The sequence below is a fragment of the Schistocerca americana genome, chromosome 1, assembly GCF_021461395.2.
Source record: "Schistocerca americana isolate TAMUIC-IGC-003095 chromosome 1, iqSchAmer2.1, whole genome shotgun sequence".
Classification (NCBI taxonomy): Eukaryota; Metazoa; Arthropoda; class Insecta; order Orthoptera; family Acrididae; genus Schistocerca; species Schistocerca americana.
In genome coordinates this window covers 192,951,702-192,972,696 of record NC_060119.1, presented here as the reverse complement: position 1 = coordinate 192,972,696, position 20,995 = coordinate 192,951,702, and the positions used below count along the sequence as shown (strand labels likewise).

At 37.0% G+C, this 20,995-nt stretch overlaps 1 protein-coding gene across 1 annotated transcript in view; it reads left to right on the top strand.

Annotated features, from left to right (window-relative positions):
• The window catches only part of LOC124616675 (lysosomal alpha-mannosidase-like), a 136,565-nt gene that overhangs the window by 93,888 nt on the left and 21,682 nt on the right, over positions 1-20,995 (top strand). The window contains exons 27-28 of the mRNA XM_047145044.1: positions 19,772-19,977; positions 20,055-20,271. Of these exons, the coding sequence (XP_047001000.1) occupies positions 19,772-19,977; positions 20,055-20,271 (423 nt within the window). The remainder of the gene's footprint in view (positions 1-19,771; positions 19,978-20,054; positions 20,272-20,995) is intronic.

Sequence of the window (20,995 nt, the reverse complement as noted above, 5' to 3'; positions counted from 1 at the left end):
TTGACTGCACACTGCCCACAGTAAGACATTGCAAGGTAGCCTCTTTTTGATTTGATAGGTGATGCTTTGAAAAAGAAAATCACATTGTCGAAGGGACACATTCTGACAAAGACAGTCCAGTTCCCTAAGCTCACTGGTGTTAAAGAAAACATGAGGTTTCAAGAATTCATTGTGTCCTTGAAAGAATTGTAAGGATAGTTTCATAAAGATTTTGAGGACACTGTCAATCTTTCATCTGTTACTGAGCTGTTTTCAAGATCATTTGCCATTTCAGTTGAAAGTTTTTCTGTGCATGTGCAGATGTAACTGAATGACCAATGAGGTACCTCCTTTTTAATGGCAAATCTTTTTACATTAAAACTTCCCAAGACATCTACATTGCTTTCCTCTAGTAGAGTTTCCAAGTCTCCATAACAAGATTGCAAAAGCACTGCAATAATTTGATTGATATATTTGTGTGAAAAACCTTTTTTTGATTATAAACCTAAATAAGCCATGATTACATGGCAACTTGAGGGTGAAACTCTAAAACTGTCTGTATCTGTCCATATGCCGACAGTTTGTACCAGGTAAAAATTATGTTATATCTTCAGTGCACTGAAAATAATTAAATGATACTGAAAATTAGTTCTGTTTTGACATATGTTGTTGAAAAATGACCAAATATGAAACAAAGTAGTATGCGGTGCAACCGCAGTCCCACTTAAATGCAGCAAGTTTGCAGTTTTCCCTCTTCCCCCTCCTCACACTTGAACGGCATGATGCGGTGTGGGAGAAATGTCAAACAAGGCTGAGTGCTTTGGCACTTGGGTCCAGGGCATGGCCTCCAAGCTGAAATCTTTGCTGCCCCTGACTTCCGTGCACACTATAATTAGTCTTATCTTGTACTTGTAGTCCCTATGAAACAATATGTATAGAGCTGAAATATATTTCTAGATTGTTCACTTAATACTGGTTCTTGAATCTTTGTAAGTACAATTAGAGGTTACCAGGATAATCTGCATCTATCTTCAAGTGCCTGTTTTTTAACATTTCTGTGATGCTCTCCTGGAATCAAACAAACCTGTGACTATCTGTGGCTCCCATCTTTGAGTATGTTTGTTATTCCCCATTTGTTCTGTTTGCTATACGTTCTGCACAAGTGAGCAACATTGCAAGATGGTACACAGAAGTGTTTTGTGAGCAAGTTCCTTTGCTGATTGACTGCATTTTCTCAGTATGTTTACAATGTACTGAAATTGCGAATTAAATTACCTAAATCTAAGCCTATTGAAGGGTCTTGTTATTTGAGGAAATGGATATGAGTTTGGCTTATGATCTACAATGATCTTAAATTGTGAACCAATATCTCTTGAATTGCCATTCTACTAAACCATGTAGTTCTTCTGAAGGAAGACTTCTTCTCCGATGCAACTGTATCTGTCCAGAAAATCTGAAGGTACTTATCTACTACTTCAACTTTTTACTAAATTATTAAAAACTACTTATTATCATATAAATCAAAGAATGGAAAATGCAGGATGGAAATGCAGTGTGGTTTCATTTGCTTGAGACTGCAGTTGTGTATGTGAGTTGTGTGTGTGTGTGTGTGTGTGTGTGTGTGTGTGTGTGTGTGTGTGTGTGTTGTTGATGAAGGCCATTGGATGAAAGCTTTAAGTGTGAAGGTCTTTTTGTTGTGTCTATCTGTAACTCAGTATCTCCTCTATTATCATATTTATCCACTAGTTACAATAAGCAAACAATTCATATGATGTTTGCCTTTGACATGAACTGCGGGATTACATGTGATCAGTACAATGTCATGGTCTAATGGATTTCACATTTAGACCCAATGTTTCATCCCCACCTCTGGAGGGATTTTCAAGGAGCATCTTGGCCTCTTCATATGTCTGATTCACACCCTGGCTCATTGCTGACTGCAGCAAAATTTCATTTACACATGTTCCCATGCAGCAGGATGAGCCACGTATTTTGAATACTCAAGCACAATTAGACATTGTTGATTGCCCTCATCCGTTGTGCTGTCGCCCTATGGTGGAAGACTGGTACACATCTTTATTCATCACAGAGACTGAAATGTCATTTACTTCCATGTCCTTCTCTTTCCTCTTGAAATTCCTGGTATATTTTACAATTTCTATGGTCTCTATGTATAGCCTTTCATGTTATCCACTTGAGGCTGCCAGTACTTGAGTCCTCTCAAAATGAATGTGGTGGTTGATAAGAGTCAAGCACTGGTGGCCAGAAGTGGATACCAAGAAAGGCTATGCAGAGAGGCCACAGAGATTGTAAAACACACCAGGAATACAGAATACTTTCCTAGGTGGAGATCATCATTCATGATACTGTAGATGTTGTGCAACAATCAGTTTACCACACTAGCTACCTCAACAACTGCAGACATACTTCACAAGCCACCGTATGGTGCATGGTGTAGGTTATCTTGTACCACTACTAGCAAAGGGATGCCAGCAGGTTTTCATCTCAGCAGGGGCAAAACATTTTCTCCATACATAACGTTTAGAAATTTTGAGGACATTGTTATCTGCTCATTGTTTTCTAATATTAGTTTCTAAAGTGCACTTTTAGTACATGGGCAATTTATACTACCAGTCACCCCGGTAGAATCTTTGGGTCTTGGTGATCCTGTGCCACTCCACTATCTGCATCCGGTTCTTCCTACCAAGCAAAATGGTGCATTGGTTTGCACACTGGACTCGCATTCAGCAAGATGATGGTTCAAACTTGCATGCACCCATCCACATTCAGGTTTTCTATTATTTCCCTAATTCGCTCTGTGCATATCGCAGGATGGTTATTTTGAAAGAGTACAGCCAATTCCCTCACCCATCCTTGACACAATCAGAGTGTGCTCCTTCTCTAATGACCTTGATGTTCATGGGATGTTAAACCCAATATTCCTTCCTTCTTCATTTATCCAGTTCTTCCAGTTTGGCACCATATCCTTACATTCAGTGATACCCTTCACTCTGCAGTCTGGGGTCATCTCATCTTGCCATCTGCTTCTTGGTAGTCCCAGGGGTTTTGAGTTTCCATCTTCTTGTTATATATCTGATGGACAATTCTGTCAGGGTCCATTCTGACAATATGGCCTCCTCATTGTAAACGTCTTACTTTGTTGATGTTCACTACCAAGGGTTGCTCAGCCAGCTTAGCTAGTTTTTCATTGGATCTCCAAACAGATCTTTTTGTTGCTTGGTCAAGTGTTGGCCCACAAACTTTTCACTTTCTGTGCACTTTATTTTCTAAGTCTGAGAGATGGCGCTCTTCTCTTTTATTCATGCTCCATGTTTCCCTCCACACAGCAGCACTGGGTTAATGACTGTGTTGTAGTGTTTCAGCTTGCTTTTCCTGGTCATGAGTTTGGAGGGCAGAAGTGTTTGACAGTAAAAGTAAACTTTGTCTGTGTTCTGTAATCTAATTTGGTATCAAGATGTGTTCTATTGCAATCATTTACATTAAGATATTTGATGTTGGGAGTGTTCTTGAAAGCCTAGTTTTCTATGTGAAAGTCTTAACATTGTCTAAAAACAAAGATGATGTGACTTACCAAATGAAAGTGCTGGCAGGTCGACAGACACACAAACAAACACAAACATACACACAAAATTCAAGCTTTCGCAACAAACTGTTGCCTCATCAGGAAAGAGGGAAGGAGAGGGGAAAAGACGAAAGGATGTGGGTTTTAAGGGAGAGGGTAAGGAGTCATTCCAATCCCGGGAGCGGAAAGACTTACCTTAGGGGGAAAAAAGGACGGGTATACACTCGCACACACACACACACACACACACATCCATCCACACATATACAGACACAAGCAGACATATTTAAAGACCAACATTGTCTTGTAGTCATGTTTTTCCCTTTGTATGATTATGTGTTTTAATTTTCTTCATTAATTTTTAAACATATTTTTGTGACATTTCATTTAATATCTTAAACAGTGTTTCAGTTTCACCACTGTTACTTCCTGTTAAAACTATGTCATCTATGTAGGTAGTTATATTTGATGGTTATCTGTGATGTTTCCATTTGTTGCTTGTTTGGTTTCTCTTACTACTTTCTCCATTACAAGGTTGAAACTAAGTGAGGATCTCACCTCACCTGGCTTCTGTCCAGTTTTCTTCTCAAAACAGTTTAGTAATGACCTACAATATATCAGCCTGCTCACTGCCATCTCCATACACATTTTGACCAGGCTGATGAGCTTAGTAGAGACTCTATTTTCAGTCTAGATCCACATTCAGTTTCAATGAGCACTCTGTTGCTGCCTTCTGAAACAAAATGGACAGCTAATAGATATTCTAGTTATGTTCCCATATTTTTTCATTTATGGTCTTGATGCAAAATAGTGTTGATCTATTTCTGCAAAAAGCATTCTGGTAGTCTCCCATTCTGTCCTTGGTATAGAGTGTTGAGTCTTTGCAATATTATATGTGACAGTACTTTCTATGCTGTGTCTAGTAGGGAAATTCCTCTGTAATTTCTTCGGTTTCATTTATCTCCTTTCTTGTTGTAGGGACAGAGATTGATTCCTTCCAGTCATCTGGTATTTTACTATCTTGCCAAATTTTAAGAATAATACGAAACAATTTCTCATGGAGTTTATGATCACTCCACTAGGGTCTGGCAGATTAAGCTGCTTTGTGTTTTTTTAATTTTTTTCAAATTACTAATTATATGTTCTTGTGTTGTCATTAACAGAAGATTCAGCAGTTGGCAAGAAACTTTGCTCGAGTTTAGCTATTGTTTCAGGACAGTTCAGTGAGTCATCAAAATATTCTTTCCAAGCCTGTACTATATCATCTGATTCACTCATAATGTTACCATTGATATCATGAATAGCTGCAGTCCAGTTGTACCCCTGCTTATGTTATTTATGGTGCCATATAATTTGTGGATGTTTTCTGGTCCTTCTGAATAGTCTGTAGAGTGAGTTCGAGGTACAACCTTTTGTCTCTTCATAGGGTCTTGCTTGTTTCCATCTGTGCCCACCTGTGGCCCTGTTCTAGTTCTTGGTTTATGCTATTCTGTAGCCATTCCTTGCTGGCTGTGACGCTAGCTTCTACTGCCATTTTGCATGTATTGTTGAAACATTTCTTCTTTTTTTGTGCTACTTTTGGAGCCAGTAATGTGTTTTCAGCTAACTTCCTTGTCTGACAACATACTTTTCCTCACTTTCAAGAACCTCTGCATGCTACTGTCATATACTGTGATAGCTCTGAGATGGTTCTAAAACAGTTTTCATACATCTTCAAAGAATGAGATTTCTTAAAGAAAAACATAGCAATTTTAAATAAATTATTCTTCATACAAAGTTTTTCAGTACTCTTATTTTATAACTCATATTACATATGTTTTTATATCATCTTTACATCATTTTATTGATATTTTTGGGGCATTTTAGTGATACTTTTTGTGGTATTTTATGTCATAAAAATCTGGGTCCTGTGGTTGCAAGTCCTAATCCATCTCCATAAACTACATGTTTTCTAACTAGGTGCCATTGCCCCATATGGTGGTACTCTCATAAATATATGCTGCAGTGGCATCAAGTCAAATGCTGTTCAGATGTCAAGAAATACTGCATCCACTTGGTTATCTTAATCCATGACTTTCAGGATGTCATATGAGAAAAGTGCTAATTGGGTCTCATGTGAACGTTGTTTTCAGAATCAGCTTTGATTGGCATAGAGATACCTCATTAAGCTTGAACTCATAATATATTTTCCAATTCTACAATATATTAACATCATTATATATAAAATCAAAGATGAGGTGACTTACCGAACGAAAGCGCTGGCAGGTCGATAGACACACAAACAAACACAAACATACACACAAAATTCAAGCTTTCGCAACAAACTGTTGCCTCATCAGGAAAGAGGGAAGGAGAGGGGAAGACAAAAGGAAGTGGGTTTTAAGGGAGAGGGTAAGGAGTCATTCCAATCCCGGGAGCGGAAAGACTTACCTTAGGGGGAAAAAAGGACAGGTATACACTCGCACACACGCACATATCCATCCACACATACAGACACAAGCAGACATATTTAAAAATGTCTGCTTGTGTCTGTATCTGTGGATGGATATGTGCGTGTGTGCGAGTGTATACCTGTCCTTTTTTCCCCCTAAGGTAAGTCTTTCCGCTCCCGGGATTGGAATGACTCCTTACCCTCTCCCTTAAAACCCACTTCCTTTCGTCTTCCCCTCTCCTTCCCTCTTTCCTGATGAGGCAACAGTTTGTTGCGAAAGCTTGAATTTTGTGTGTATGTTTGTGTTTGTTTGTGTGTCTATCGACCTGCCAGCGCTTTCGTTCGGTAAGTCACCTCATCTTCGATTTTATATATAATTTTTCCCACGTGGAATGTTTCCTTCTATTATATTGATATATTAACATCAATGAGATTGGACGGTAGCTTTGTGGAACACTTCTGTTGCCTTCAGTGGTACAGCTTTATTCTGATAAATTGTGGGAGGAGTATCTCATAAAGTACTCTTTTACTTTGTTTTTGAACATCTGGAAATTTCTGAATTCCTTTCCAATCTTTACAGACACCATCTTATAGACTTAACTTACAGACAAGAACTTAAAACTCCATTCTGAACCCCGGACGGGGATGCATAATCTGTAAGGAAATCTTTTTTACCTCTAGCATTACAATTTTGAATTTTACACATCATCCTTAATTAAATTTTATTATTAGCCATATGTGCTATTAGAAAGTTCATATATTGACACATATGTATTAAGAACCATGACGTTGTAACCTCCCCACCGCAATTTTCTAAGAAAGAAAAAAGGACAATACTCAATACAAATGGGAGCCGAGTGTAACCTCCCTACAAAAATTTTAAAAGAAAAAGGACGATACTAATTAGAAATGCTGATGGACATGGCTCTATGCGTAACCTGCCCACAATCAAATGTACTGACAATGGCAACAAATGTGAAATTCGCAATCTGACTCAATTATAAATCCTTCAAAAAATTAAAGTCCATTCAGTGACAAGAAAATTCAATTAAACCGAAATATCGGTCTTTGGCCCTGTGTAAAAACAATCAGAATTAAAGTCTTACCTCAGAATAAATGGATGTCACATATCTGCTCTTGTTGTTGCGCACCACTTGGAGGAACTGCATTGCGAATAATAATATTCTCCTTTTTTTTTGTAATTCTAGTGAAATTTTTCTTCAAAAAGAAGTGGAATGAAATGGGAAGTGCAACGAGATCTTTAGTTCAAAAAAAATTAAACTTTTGAAAAAATGCTTTTGAAATAAAAAATTATTATTGGGAGACTTGTTGGAGAATAATTACAATAAATAAAATTTTTCATTATCTAATGATTATATTAATTAACAGTATACCTTATTCCTCATCTTGACCATTGTTGCCGACCGCCTACATCACACAACCGCACTGGGCTGCTACTACTGACCGACCGCTCTGCATGACGACTACAGACTGAGTACTGCTCTCAACTAGACAGAGCTACAGACTCGCAACGACTGCTCGACAGACTCGCAACGACTACTACTGACTGAGAACCGCTCGCAACACTCGCGCGGTCAAGCGCATACTCTCTGGTCACAGATGCTACAATGCCTCGCCATCGCTGCTGCGTTACATACGTGTTTCATAACCCTCCACTCGGGGGGCAAAAATTTGGCAGCGATGGTGAGTCATTTGGACTTGCCAAGCGCGGCAAAATTTTTCTTTAATTAACAAAATCCTACAACTTACAGAATATTTAAATGTTGTGCACACGCACTAAGTACAAAATATATCAGACAAGGACAAAATGTGAATACTAAACATAGTAGCAAATCAGAAAAAAGTATATACAAACTTTTTGACAGATAAAGTGCACAGGCACTGAAAAATTCTTTAGCATATGCAGAACAAATAAACAGACTGGCAAGAATAATTAGATGTAGTACATAAAGTAAATGTTGTGCACACGCACTAAGTACAAAATATATCAGACAAAGACAAAATGTGAGTACAAAACATAGTAGCAAATCAGAAAAGTATATACAAATTATTTGACAGATAACAAAGTGCACAGGCACTGAAAAAATTCTTTAGCATATTCAGAACAAATAAACAGACTGGCAAAAAATATTATGTTGACAAGTGTACATGCACTGAAAAATGTCTTTAGCATTTTCACAACAAATAAACATAATGGCAAAAAAAAATCATGTCCAAAGTGCACATGCACTGAAAAATGTCTTTAGTATTTTCACAACAAATAAACATAATGGCAAACATCATGTCGACCAGTGACATAAGTGTACTCACACTGGAGTTTAGCGAATCGAAAAATGTATAACCTATGAACATAAATGATGTTACCAAAAAAAAAATTTTTTCTTTATGTGACAAGAATCAGGATAGGAAGGGAAGGATTGCATCATGGTTGTAGCACTTTAGATTACACACAGCTGCTCTGAAAGTCCATATCTTTCCACAGTAGTACAACACCAAGTGACACAACTTGAAGTTCCTTTCCCATCAGAATTTATCAGTGTAGCCAAGACACTGAACTGTCGTAGTAATGTTCCATGTTTTCATTTTGGCAGTACATTAGGTACACCAAACAGTGGGACCATAATAATGTCTTCATCGCTCATGGTGGTGGACAGCATGTCGTGTCAACACCACACTCTTCCAAGGCACACCAACGTAGAATTAGTGCAAAACCAAATATAGTGCTCCATGATCACTGGGATAAACAGGACAAATGGACATTGCAGTAATTCAGGGTAGTCAGCTTATGAGGTGAAGGACATCAAGTCACATAATATTGACAATTACAGTCTTCATTGATAGTTCGTGGCATTCATAGCCCAGTTATTGAACATTTCTGTACCAAGTATGTAGTATTACAGAAAAATGTTCATTAATTGTTTTACATAGAATCAGTAGCCTTCTTTTCCTGGTTACAAGGCATTATGAAATAATCGCATCCTTTTCAGTTACAGAGTATAATTAAGAATCATTAACCTTCTCCTAATTACAGTTAATTAATCATTTGTCATTAATTAATCATTTGTCTAATTACAGTTAATTAATCATTTGTATAATTACAGTTAATTAATCATTTGTCGTTAATTAATCATTTGTCTAATTACAGTTAATTAATTATTTGTCGTTAATTAATCATTTGTCTAATTACAGTTAATTAATTAATCATTTGTAGCCTTAATTAATTACAAAGCATTATTAAACAGTACCATAGTTAATTAATTATGTGTCATTCCAATCTATTAAGAATCATTAGTCTTTTCCTAATTACAAAGCATTATGAAACAGTCACATTTATTTCCAATTACAAAGTATGAACATTGAAAACAAGAGTTAATTAATGGCATAATTAATAACAATTTCGTTGATTGACATTAATTATTGGCACTCAGTGGCCATCAAGTATTGAATAGAATAAAACATAGTTCATCATTCAGTATTATTCAGATCATTACAAAGTCATTATTAAAAATCAGTTAATTACAGTCAAATCATTAGTAATCACAGGCATTACAATAAACAGTGGCAGTTATTAGCTAGTGACAAAGCATTATTTTGAATATAGTCTCATTAAGAGGTCATTACTCGAGTGACATGCTATTCAGAGTTGATCAGTATTATTCAGAATTATCATAAACTAGTGACATTATGTGGGACTGGTAATACATTTTTTTGGTAGCAATGCATTGCGTTGGGATCGATAATTAATTGCTGAGGCATAATACTTTTTGCTTTTGACCTATTGCTGCAAATGAGGATAGGTAACGTCATTCGTCATGAGTCAGCTGTAGCAAGATTATGTAACAAGGCAGTACATGTGATCACATTTATAAATGATAAACACAAATGGGTAAAAAATATAAAAATGCAAGTACTAGAACAGGTATAATAAGTAACAGGTTTAGTAAGTGTCATGAAAAACTTCTCCTGGAAAAAATACAAAAACGGATTATTGACCTGAAAGAAGAAACGCACACTATGCTGAAAAGTAGTGAACTTCGAATTAACAAGTAGTGAAATGTGTATAAAATGTGTTCCATAGCTGTCCTTTCCAAAACTTTCCGTCATCCTACTATGCAATGTAACACCTGCTGTCAAAGCAAACTGCAACAAATACTTAAATAACTACGTAGCATAAATACATTACTTCAACATTATTCTCATCTGTAAAGAAAAAAAAACTTCATTATCCATATCATCATAACTTCACCATTATCATCACCTGTAAAGAAAAACTTCATTATTCATAACATCATATCCTTCATCATTATTCATCAGTATTCATTATCATCTGCAAAAAATCACTTCATTACTCATTACATAACTATTCCTTATCTCTAGCATATTTCATCACTAAACTAAGATGTGTAGTTCTCTCTGACAGCCTGCATCAATCACCTTGTATTCTGAAAGAAAAAATTAGTTAAGACTGCTATTCTTCGATGAGTATAGTATATTCTTGTTAATGTTTGTTAATCCTGATCCATTTACTCTTCCTCATAAAGTTATTGCATCTCCTTTCGTTTATTCCGTAGGTGAAATTCCCATTTATGTTAAATTTATTTCTTAGAACCATCATTCCTTTCTGAAATTGATGAACAAAGATTAATGTCTTGCATTTAAATCCTATACCCACTAAATAATGACTGGTTTATGGTGACACAATTAACCATACAGCATAACATGACAGAAAACGTAATATGTCCAAGACATTGACAGTGTTCGGATGCGAAAAAATGTACACAGAATAATACAATGCAGTAGCAAAAAAAATGTGAAACAGTCACGATGTTGAGATGTCATAAGGCAAAAAAAAAATGTCAAAGTCGACTGGTGTGTGTTATATCTTAACTATTTCATAGTGCATACAAACAAAACTGGAGTACAGTCATATACACAAAAAAATGAAAAATGTGCACGGTCTGATGTGTAACGACAAGAAAAGCGACCTGCTAACCTTACCTTGCCGGGCACTTGCCAAGAAAAAAAAATACGATAATCATCAATAAGTAGTCACATAAATATAATTGCAGAAATAGTCGTAAATGTGTAAATTCATCTGGAAAATATGCATGGTCTGATGTGTGACGACAAGAAAAGCGACCTGCTAACCTTACCTTGCCGGGCACTTGCCAAGAAAAAATACGATAATCATCAATAATTAGTCAGGTGAATTAATTGCATTAGTAAATGGCATCATAGTGTGTTGAATCATACAGTGGTTTCACTCAATAAACGGTTTAATGTTTGAGATATGGTGATTGCCTTTCGATTTTCTGGTTCTCAAAGTTTCGACGTGTACAACATTGGGGTGAGGGATGCTGCGAATCCGATACGGACCTGCGTATAGAAGTTCAAATTTACTGCACTTACCTTTTAATTTGCTGGATAAATAGTGTGTACGTACTAGTATCTTCTGTCCAACGTGAAAGACGCGGCGTGTACAAACCTGTTTTTGCTGTCTTCTCCGGCGCTCTGCGGCACGTTTGATGTTGTTCAGCGCAATGTCAATTATTTCGTGGTGTCGTAGGCGACGATTTTTGGGGAATTCTATTAATTCTTTAATTTTGTTCGGTGGTTCAACGTTTTTCAGTATAACAGTCGGAGATAGCATAGTGGATTCATTTGGAATGGAATTAATTACATCTTGGAATGAGAGTATGTGTGTATCCCAATCAATATGTCTTTTGTGGCAGTATATTCTGCACAGCTTACCAATTTCCTTCATTAATCTTTCACAAGGGTTCGAAGAAGCGTGGTACTTGGATATATAGATCGGAGAAATGTTTCTAGCTCGTAACATGCGTGTCCATACACTACTACGAAATTGAGATCCATTGTCAGAAATTACTTTCATTACATGCCCTACATGAAATAGAAAATGTTTTACAAATGCTTTCGAAACAGTTTTAGCAGTAGCTTTGCGTAACGGAGTGAAAGTAACAAATTTTGAAGTGAGCTCAACAGCGACAAATATGTAGCAAAAACCTCTGTTAGTTCTGGGAATCGGACCAAAAATATCTACTGCGGCCATGTGTCTTAATTTCACAGGTATAATGGGATATAAAGGAGGAATATGTGAAGTGGTGTCTGATTTAGCTTTCTGGCAAATTTTACAAGACGCTAAAACTCGTCGTATACGTTTTTCCATGTTGGTAAAATAACAGTTCTGTCTCAGTATAAGAAAACATTTTCGTGCTCCGTAATGTGCGTAACTTAAATGAGTGTACCAAATTAGTTTGTTAACCAGTTCGTCAGGAATGCATAATAACCAAATGTTGCTGTCAGGATGAGAGCGGCGAAACAGAATGTCATTGCGTACAGTGTAGTGGTTCCTAATCGTAACATTTTTCCTATCTTGCCAAAGGTGTTTAATTTCTTTCCACACATTGTCCTTATTTTGTTCTTGTGCTATGTCCTGTAATGACGATGAAATAAAATTTTCAAATGCAACCTGCTGAATGTACATGACACTGAAATTTGCTTTGCAGAAGTTGGTTGCTACGTCTTGCTGATTGTTACTGAGAGAACGCGATAGTGCGTCTGCTATAACATTTTGCGTACCGGAATGTGAACTATTGTAAAATTAAATTCCTGTAAATATAGTTTCCATCTGCTTAACCTGTCGTGAGTGAATTTAGCTGAAAGTAAAAATTGTATCGCTCTATGGTCTGTGTAGACGGTGGTATGTCTGCCGTAAAGAAAGTGCCTAAATCTCGTGAAAGCCCATACAACACATAATGTTTCAAGTTCTGTGACGGAATAATTTCGTTCAGCAGGTGACAAAATGCGACTTGCAAATGCGATGTTTTTAATTACTGTAGAACCATCTTCTTCTATTTCCTGGAAAATGTGTACGCCTAAGGCGGTGTTGGAACTGTCGGTAGCAATGGAAAAATTTCTAGTAAGATCGGGGTGCGATAACAGTGGAGCATTCAACAGAGCATGTTTCAGGTTCATGAATTCAGAGTGTGCTTGCTTATCCCAAGACCAAATACTGTTTTTACCTGTTAATTGGCATAATCTAGGCGTGTCTAAAGCAGAGTGATGAATAAATTTACGAAAAAAGTTAATTAAGCCCAAAAAACTGCGTAATTGCTTTTTTGTTGTAGGAACAGTAATGTCACGTAGAGCTTGAAGTTTTTCCGGATCAGGTGCAATGCCTTCTGCTGAAATTACGTGTCCAAGAAATTTTATAGAAGTTTTGCCAAAGTGCGATTTACTGAGGTTAACTGTGAGTCCTTGTGCATGAAAAGTTTGTAACAGTTGTTCAAGAATCATATTGTGTTCAGACCAGTTAGCTTCTGCGATAAGAATATCGTCTACATACGTCGTAATTCTGTCTTTAAGTTCTGTCGGAAGTATTGTGTTCAAACCGCGAATAAAAGCTGCAGAAGAAATAGTTAAGCCGAACGGTAGTTTGCAAAATTGATAACAGTCGCCGAAACAGAGAAAAGCTGTATATTTTCTACAATTCGGATGAAGTTGAATTTGCCAAAATCCCGATTTCAAATCTAATGTGGAATAAATAGCTGTACCGTGAAATTTCTGTAAAAGTTCCTCTAATGTCTGTGGTCGATCTGTTTCATTAATAATAATGTCATTAATGTGACGTGAATCAAGTACAAGGCGAAGTGAGCCATCTTTTTTCTTAACAATATGTAGCGGGTTTATGTACGGACTAACTGCTGGTTCTATAATTCCTTGGTCGAGCATATCCTGCAATTCTTTTTTAACCTGTTCTCTGTGAATGTATGGAATAGGATAATGCTTTGCTTTAAATGTGTCATGCGGTTTGACTTGAAATTCATACATAAAGCCGGACATAGTACCAGGAATGTTGTCAAAAACTGGAGCTTGCTGTAAAAGAATTTTGTGTAATTGCGTTCGTTCGTCGTCTGTAATTGCACTACTCTCTTTAACTTTATCGGAAATCATTTGTATTACGTCGTAGTCCATTTCGTCTGGAGTATTATAGTTGTGTACGTACGTATCCGTTAACAATGTGGGATTACAGTCTATGTCACGTGTTGCGGAAATGACCTCTGTGCGGTTAATTGTTTGTTCTTCCGCAGATAATGAGTGCTGAAATTCTAAAGCAAGTTGTACATTTTCATCCTTTAACATTAAATAAGAATTCTGAAAATCAATGACTGCTTCGTGTTGTACCAGAAAATTCGTGCCTAAAATAACGTCTGTTGTCAATAAAGGAACAATCCAAAAATTAGAGTGAAACGTGTGACCTGCGATACAAAATGATAAATGTGTCTGTAATTTAACGTCTACTCCTTTACTCGATACTGCTCCTTTCACTTTTGTTTTGCCTAAAGGTAACGTCGGATAAGTATTCTCTTTGTTGCACTCATTAAAAGTCTCCTCATTTATTACTGATATAGGTGATCCGGAATCAATTACTGCTGAGAATTTCGATGAACCAATTTTAATTTCGATAACAGGATGTGAAATGGTTTTCTGAATAACTGGTCTTTCCTGTAAAAGAGTGTCTCTGATGTCGTCAAAAGTAATTACATTTTCGTGAACAACATTTTGCGTGTCTAAGGTAGTGCTTGTATTATTGCAAGATGCGTCCTGTACATTATCTAGTCAGATTCTATCTGACGTGTTATTATTATTAGGAGGATTCTGTGGCATTTCGACTATTTGAACTGTCCTATTACTTCTTCCAGGCGTGTTACGCTCTGGATGGTACCTACTGTCGGGTTCATTCATGAGAATATGTTCTTGCGTATGATTTTGCTGTTGGTATGACCGACTGTTGTTAGATGTTCGCTGAAAATTGTCTTCATTATTTTTACGTCTGTCGTAATAGTCATTCCTATACGGTGCATTACGATAGGAATTGAAATACTGTCTTCTTTGTACGTAGTTGTTTCCTTGCTGACGTACGTTACTATTTGTTGGACCAGGGACTATGCGTCCACGCGGCGAAACATTAAAGCCTGGTTGACCTTGTGTATTCCATTGTTGGTTAGGTATCCTAACCGGCTGGTTTTGATGTTGTTGTTGTGAAACACCTCTATTGTTACTAAAGTGTTGTTCCTGTTGCTGAAAATTTTGACGGTATTGATAATTAGAATTTTGCCTGTTATTAAATTTCTGGTAGTTATCGTTCCTAAAGCGTCTGTTATCTTTCCGATTGAAATTACGTCCCTGATCATAATTGCAGTACTGTTGTTGACCTTGGTTGTTACTCGAAAAGTTTTTGTTTACAAAAGAATAATCGGATTGCTGTACTTCCAAGAGCTGTAAAAGATCTCTGAATGCTGAAATGTTTTCTTTTTGCTGGCCCGTTAGAAGTGACACTCGTAATGACCGTGGTAATTTAGAGATGCATAGTTGTATAAGTGCGGATTCACTGTACGGTTCACTTAGGTACTGGTTTTGTTGTACCATGTGCTCAAAGAATTGCGTTACACTGGGAAAATTTGAGTTTTCATAGTTTGGCAAACTAATTAGTTGATCTTTAACTCCGCGCTGTGTCGTCTTCGACCAGTACGCTGACAGAAAAGCATTCTGAAATTCCTCTACCGAGTAACACTGTCTCGCGATCGGTCTCATACGAGTTGCCGGTTCGCCTTCCAAAAAACTGCAAATAAATTCAAGTTTATGTGTTACAGGCCAAGTCGGTGGAAGAGCAAAGCTAAACTGTTGAATCCAATCCAGTGGGTGAATCTGCGTTCTATCGTTTTTAAATATTTTGAACTTTCTTACTGACAGAAAATGTTTATAGTCGAAATTATCATCTCTGTGTAATGAAACAGGTTCAGGATCGTAAGAGAATCTATTGAACTGCGGTTGATCGGAATCTAAGTCCCGTACTCTCTGTAGATTACCCAAATTATACGCGCTGCGTGAGTCTGACACATGTTCATAAAGTGGCGTCTGTTGTGGTATGTTATTAACTGACATGTTTTTCATCTCTGTTACTTCTTGTTGTAAATTTGATAACTTCCGACGTAACGTGTTGTTAGATGAATCGATTTCATTAATTGTCAGCTGTAAATTTTGAAATTCAGGTGTTTGGATAAAAGAAACCGGTGCAGTATCGTCTGATTTATTGTCATTAGTATTTTCGATAACATCAATACGACTGGCCAATTCATCACATTTTTCAGTCAGTATTTTAACCTGATCATCGGTTTTACAATCAGACGCATTAATCTGTTTTTGCAACTTGCGCGTAGTTTCGCTCAGTTTTTTAACATCAGCTTTGATGACATCGCAATCCTGTGTTAGATCTAGTTGTTCGAATCTATCTGTCACTGTTTGAATATTTACTGTGTGTGTATCCGTTTTTGCTTTAAGATCAGAAATTTCATCCCGTAATTCCGCGTTCAATTGTTCTATGGTATTAATTTTGTCGGACACTGTAGTAATATTATTGTCTACATACGTCTTCGCTTTCGCGAATATTTTACGTTTGTCCTCTTGTCTCTGTGCAGTGATTGTTTCCATGACTTGTCGTTTTACTTTGTTTTGATCTTGAATAAATCTGCGGAAACGCGTATTACTGTTCTGTATGTGCTGACTAAAGCGCTCGTTAATCTGAGTGTTCTGCTGTTCGAATTTCGCGTCTATCTTTGCGTCCATAGTGCGCGAAAGTTCTACCGTCATTGCTTTAAACTCGTCCCGTAATTGAGCAGCTTTTTCAGAGCATTGTTTAGCGACTCCGCTAATTTCGTCTCTGAGTGTTTCTGTTGCGACTGTTTGCATTTCTCTTAATTCTTGCGCAACAGATTTAATTTCTTCGCTATTTTTTTGTGAACACGCCTCAATTTCCGCGCGCAACTGTTCCTTAGTGTCATGACACTGCGCGGCAACAGCTTTAATTTGTTCACTAAGCTGCCTCGAATTGTCGTCAAATTTTTCATTTTGTTGTCTGACCTGTTCACTAAGTTGCTTGAGGTTTTCATTCTGTTGTTTGTTATCTTCCCTAAGTTGTTTGAGATTTTCGTCATTCTTGTCAAGTTTTTCGTTCTGTTGTTTGAAATTGTTCTCCATTTTCTCACTTTGCTGTTGTATCAAACTTGTCATAATTCGTACCAAGTCAAAATTAGCGTTTATATTCTCTGTGCTGTTCAGTGGTGGATCTAGAACTCTCTCGCTTTCCGTGACCATTTGGTCATTCTGTAATTTAGAAAAAGGTTTGTCAGTCGGATGTACACGGTCAGACATTATTTCGGAATTAAATAAATCCGTCGTACTTTGTGTATCCTGTTCATTTTCATTAGACAAATTTGTCTGTACATTACTTGGATTTTCTGAATCGGGTGTGTTAAGCTCGACAGCGCTCATTACAATAGAGCGTCCCGCGTCATCAATTGTCGTCAAGTTAACAGACGAGACAATTGAGTTCGTTTGTTCATTATCAAGGTAAAAGTCATCATTAGTGGTTGTAATGCATTGATTGTTAGTGAACGCAGGAATGTCATGATTACACTGCGTGTCACATGTCCTATCGGTAAAATTGTTTAAATCGGTAGTTTCGTTCGTAATACCTCGCGATACACTATTCACAGTCTTTCGCGGCATTTTTACAATAGTCAAAATTTTTCACAAAACAAATCAACACAATGCAAAAGCAACACACAAATACAACAAAGCAACAAATTGCCGTTGACCTGTAGAGAGAAAGTCACAATATTATTAAAAGCGTTGCGCTAAATCCTAATTATATCTAAGCAAACAAGAGCAGATATCTGACTGTCGCTCAAAAGACTCTCAACGAAATTCGATCCTGGACTGGGTGTCGCCAAGTGTAACCTCCCCACCGCAATTTTCTAAGAAAGAAAAAAGGACAATACTCAATACAAATGGGAGCCGAGTGTAACCTCCCTACAAAAATTTTAAAAGAAAAAGGACGATACTAATTAGAAATGCTGATGGACATGGCTCTATGCGTAACCTGCCCACAATCAAATGTACTGACAATGGCAACAAATGTGAAATTCGCAATCTGACTCAATTATAAATCCTTCAAAAAATTAAAGTCCATTCAGTGACAAGAAAATTCAATTAAACCGAAATATCGGTCTTTGGCCCTGTGTAAAAACAATCAGAATTAAAGTCTTACCTCAGAATAAATGGATGTCACATATCTGCTCTTGTTGTTGCGCACCACTTGGAGGAACTGCATTGCGAATAATAATATTCTCCTTTTTTTTTGTAATTCTAGTGAAATTTTTCTTCAAAAAGAAGTGGAATGAAATGGGAAGTGCAACGAGATCTTTAGTTCAAAAAAAATTAAACTTTTGAAAAAATGCTTTTGAAATAAAAAATTATTATTGGGAGACTTGTTGGAGAATAATTACAATAAATAAAATTTTTCATTATCTAATGATTATATTAATTAACAGTATACCTTATTCCTCATCTTGACCATTGTTGCCGACCGCCTACATCACACAACCGCACTGGGCTGCTACTACTGACCGACCGCTCTGCATGACGACTACAGACTGAGTACTGCTCTCAACTAGACAGAGCTACAGACTCGCAACGACTGCTCGACAGACTCGCAACGACTACTACTGACTGAGAACCGCTCGCAACACTCGCGCGGTCAAGCGCATACTCTCTGGTCACAGATGCTACAATGCCTCGCCATCGCTGCTGCGTTACATACGTGTTTCAACGTCTCTGAAGAGGGACTCTTCACAATATTCTTACCGCATGCTTCTGTAGAAGTGTGCTGCATTGGCCCAGAAAATTATGCCATAGGACAGTACTAGGTGAAAGTATGCTAGCAATCCTGACTGTAGGTCAACATGATGGATGAGATTACTCAGTGGACAGCAGGTAGAAATTGTCTTCTTCATTAACTTAGCCATGTGCTGGAGCCGTCTCAGTTTACAATCCATCTAGATTTCTAAGAACTTCACCCATGGAGCCTCAACAGTAAACATTCATTGATCTCTACTTCTGGACTTGTAAGTCACTTTTATTTGTTTTGAGTTGTTTAATATGAGGTTTATTAAGATTAAGGGTTAAGCTGTTTGCTGTGAATCAGTTGTGAGCCTATTTCATTATTCACCTTGCTGCAACTGGTGTGGATATGTTTGGGCCCTTTATTAGTATGCTTGTGTCATCAGTGGACCTTACAGTTCTTCAGGAATCCCACAATGTCTTGCATAAGTTGGTCTGTTATTAAACCTTCTTATTCACTTTTACGTCAATGCACTGGAATGTAACAAGATAACTTTATAAGGATATCAAAGATGTTCAGGAGGTGAAATGTTACATACTACCCACAGAGCACTTAGTTCCTTCCTCAGAGAAGAATGTGGAATGGGTTGGGGAAGGATGGAAAATAAGGACGGGTCTCACAGACTCCAGGTTGTGAGGGACCTATCTGCTGTGAGGAAGAGGAGTGACCAAGATGAAACGGATAGCATCAGAGTGTGTCTATTGTCTCTCTTTTAGTACTATTAAATGTGACTGCTGTTAGTACTTGGAATTTTGCCTCAAGAAAATAAGAACTGGCCAGTCATTGTGTCTCTTTGTGATTTCACAATTTTCTCTTGTGAATTTTTCTTTTCATACAAAATGTAATGTAGTAGTTAGTGAATTGCCCAATATTTTTTACAGCAATGAAATCAGACAGTTATTAAAATAATTGCATATATTGTTCTCTTTTATGAATTTTGTACTTAATAATTCTATCATTAATGTATTTAATTTCAAATTCTATTTTACTGCAGGTAATGAGCAGATAATACAGTTGGTACCACTACCAGATGCTATTTACAATGTTCCTGGAAGAGACAGTAATGCAACACAAGAAATTGTCTTTCAAGCCACTGATGTTCCAGCATTGGGCTATTACTCATACTATGTGTCTAGTACAAAACAAGAGAGAAGTTATTCAAACATTATATCAGAAAATGCAGCATACATTGGAAATAATGTAAGGTTTTCAAAACACTGAATGTACAGAAATGATCATTTTGGCTGAAAACGATCTAATGTAGTATGTTTTTGTAGTACTTGCAGGTAATTTTGCATGAAACTCAAGGGACTGTAAAGTCTGTAATAATCAATGGAACAGAGTTACCACTTAGCCAAAATTTTTATTACTATGAAGGATGGGCAGGAACTAATGCAGGACCTGATGAGAGATCATCTGGTGCTTACATTTTCCGACCAGTAGGATCTGAAGCAACCATGGTGTCTGGAACTGCGACAGTCAAAATATACAAAGGTTAGCTCTAAAATGTAATAACAAAACTTCAAAATTATTTTTGTTAACTTATTAGTAAACTTGTCAATTACTTTTGAAAGGTCCAGTTAAATATGAAGTTCTTACATAGCCGGTCTTGTAACCATACTGTATTCCATGTTCCTTCAGTCCATGATTTATTGTACTTCAGTAATATATTTCAGTCATCAGCAATTATTGTAGCTTTTCTTTGTATTATTGTTGTAGGAAAACTGAAAGTTTTTTGCTCACATTATGCACAATATACTGCAAGATATGTCCACCGGTTGAGCCACTGAAATCGTATACAGGACTGGCTGGGTAGAGATTCCTGTTCAGCTTGAAATGAAGCAGGCTGAATCTACTAGCATGTTTGCAATAATTTTGATATAGCTTGGATTGGCATATTACAATTTCTTTTTCTGGTTTTATGTAATGCAGTAAGCTCCAGATTATCTGACTGTAGATTATCCATGCATAGTTCAGTGATTCTAGGGAAAAGAAAATGATTTCTGTTGTATTCTGTTATAATTAGAATGAATATATTTGTTTGGAATGCAGTATTATTTGTGTAATTCATGTGTTACAACCAGAAGACAAGTTCCACCAGTCAGACATCCTTGAACTATTTTTCCATTTTTTCCCCTTTAAGCTTAGGTAAATGTGGTGACTCTGCCCTTGGGATAGGTCTGTGGCCAATTTTCTGTCCATATGTTCACCTAGCCTC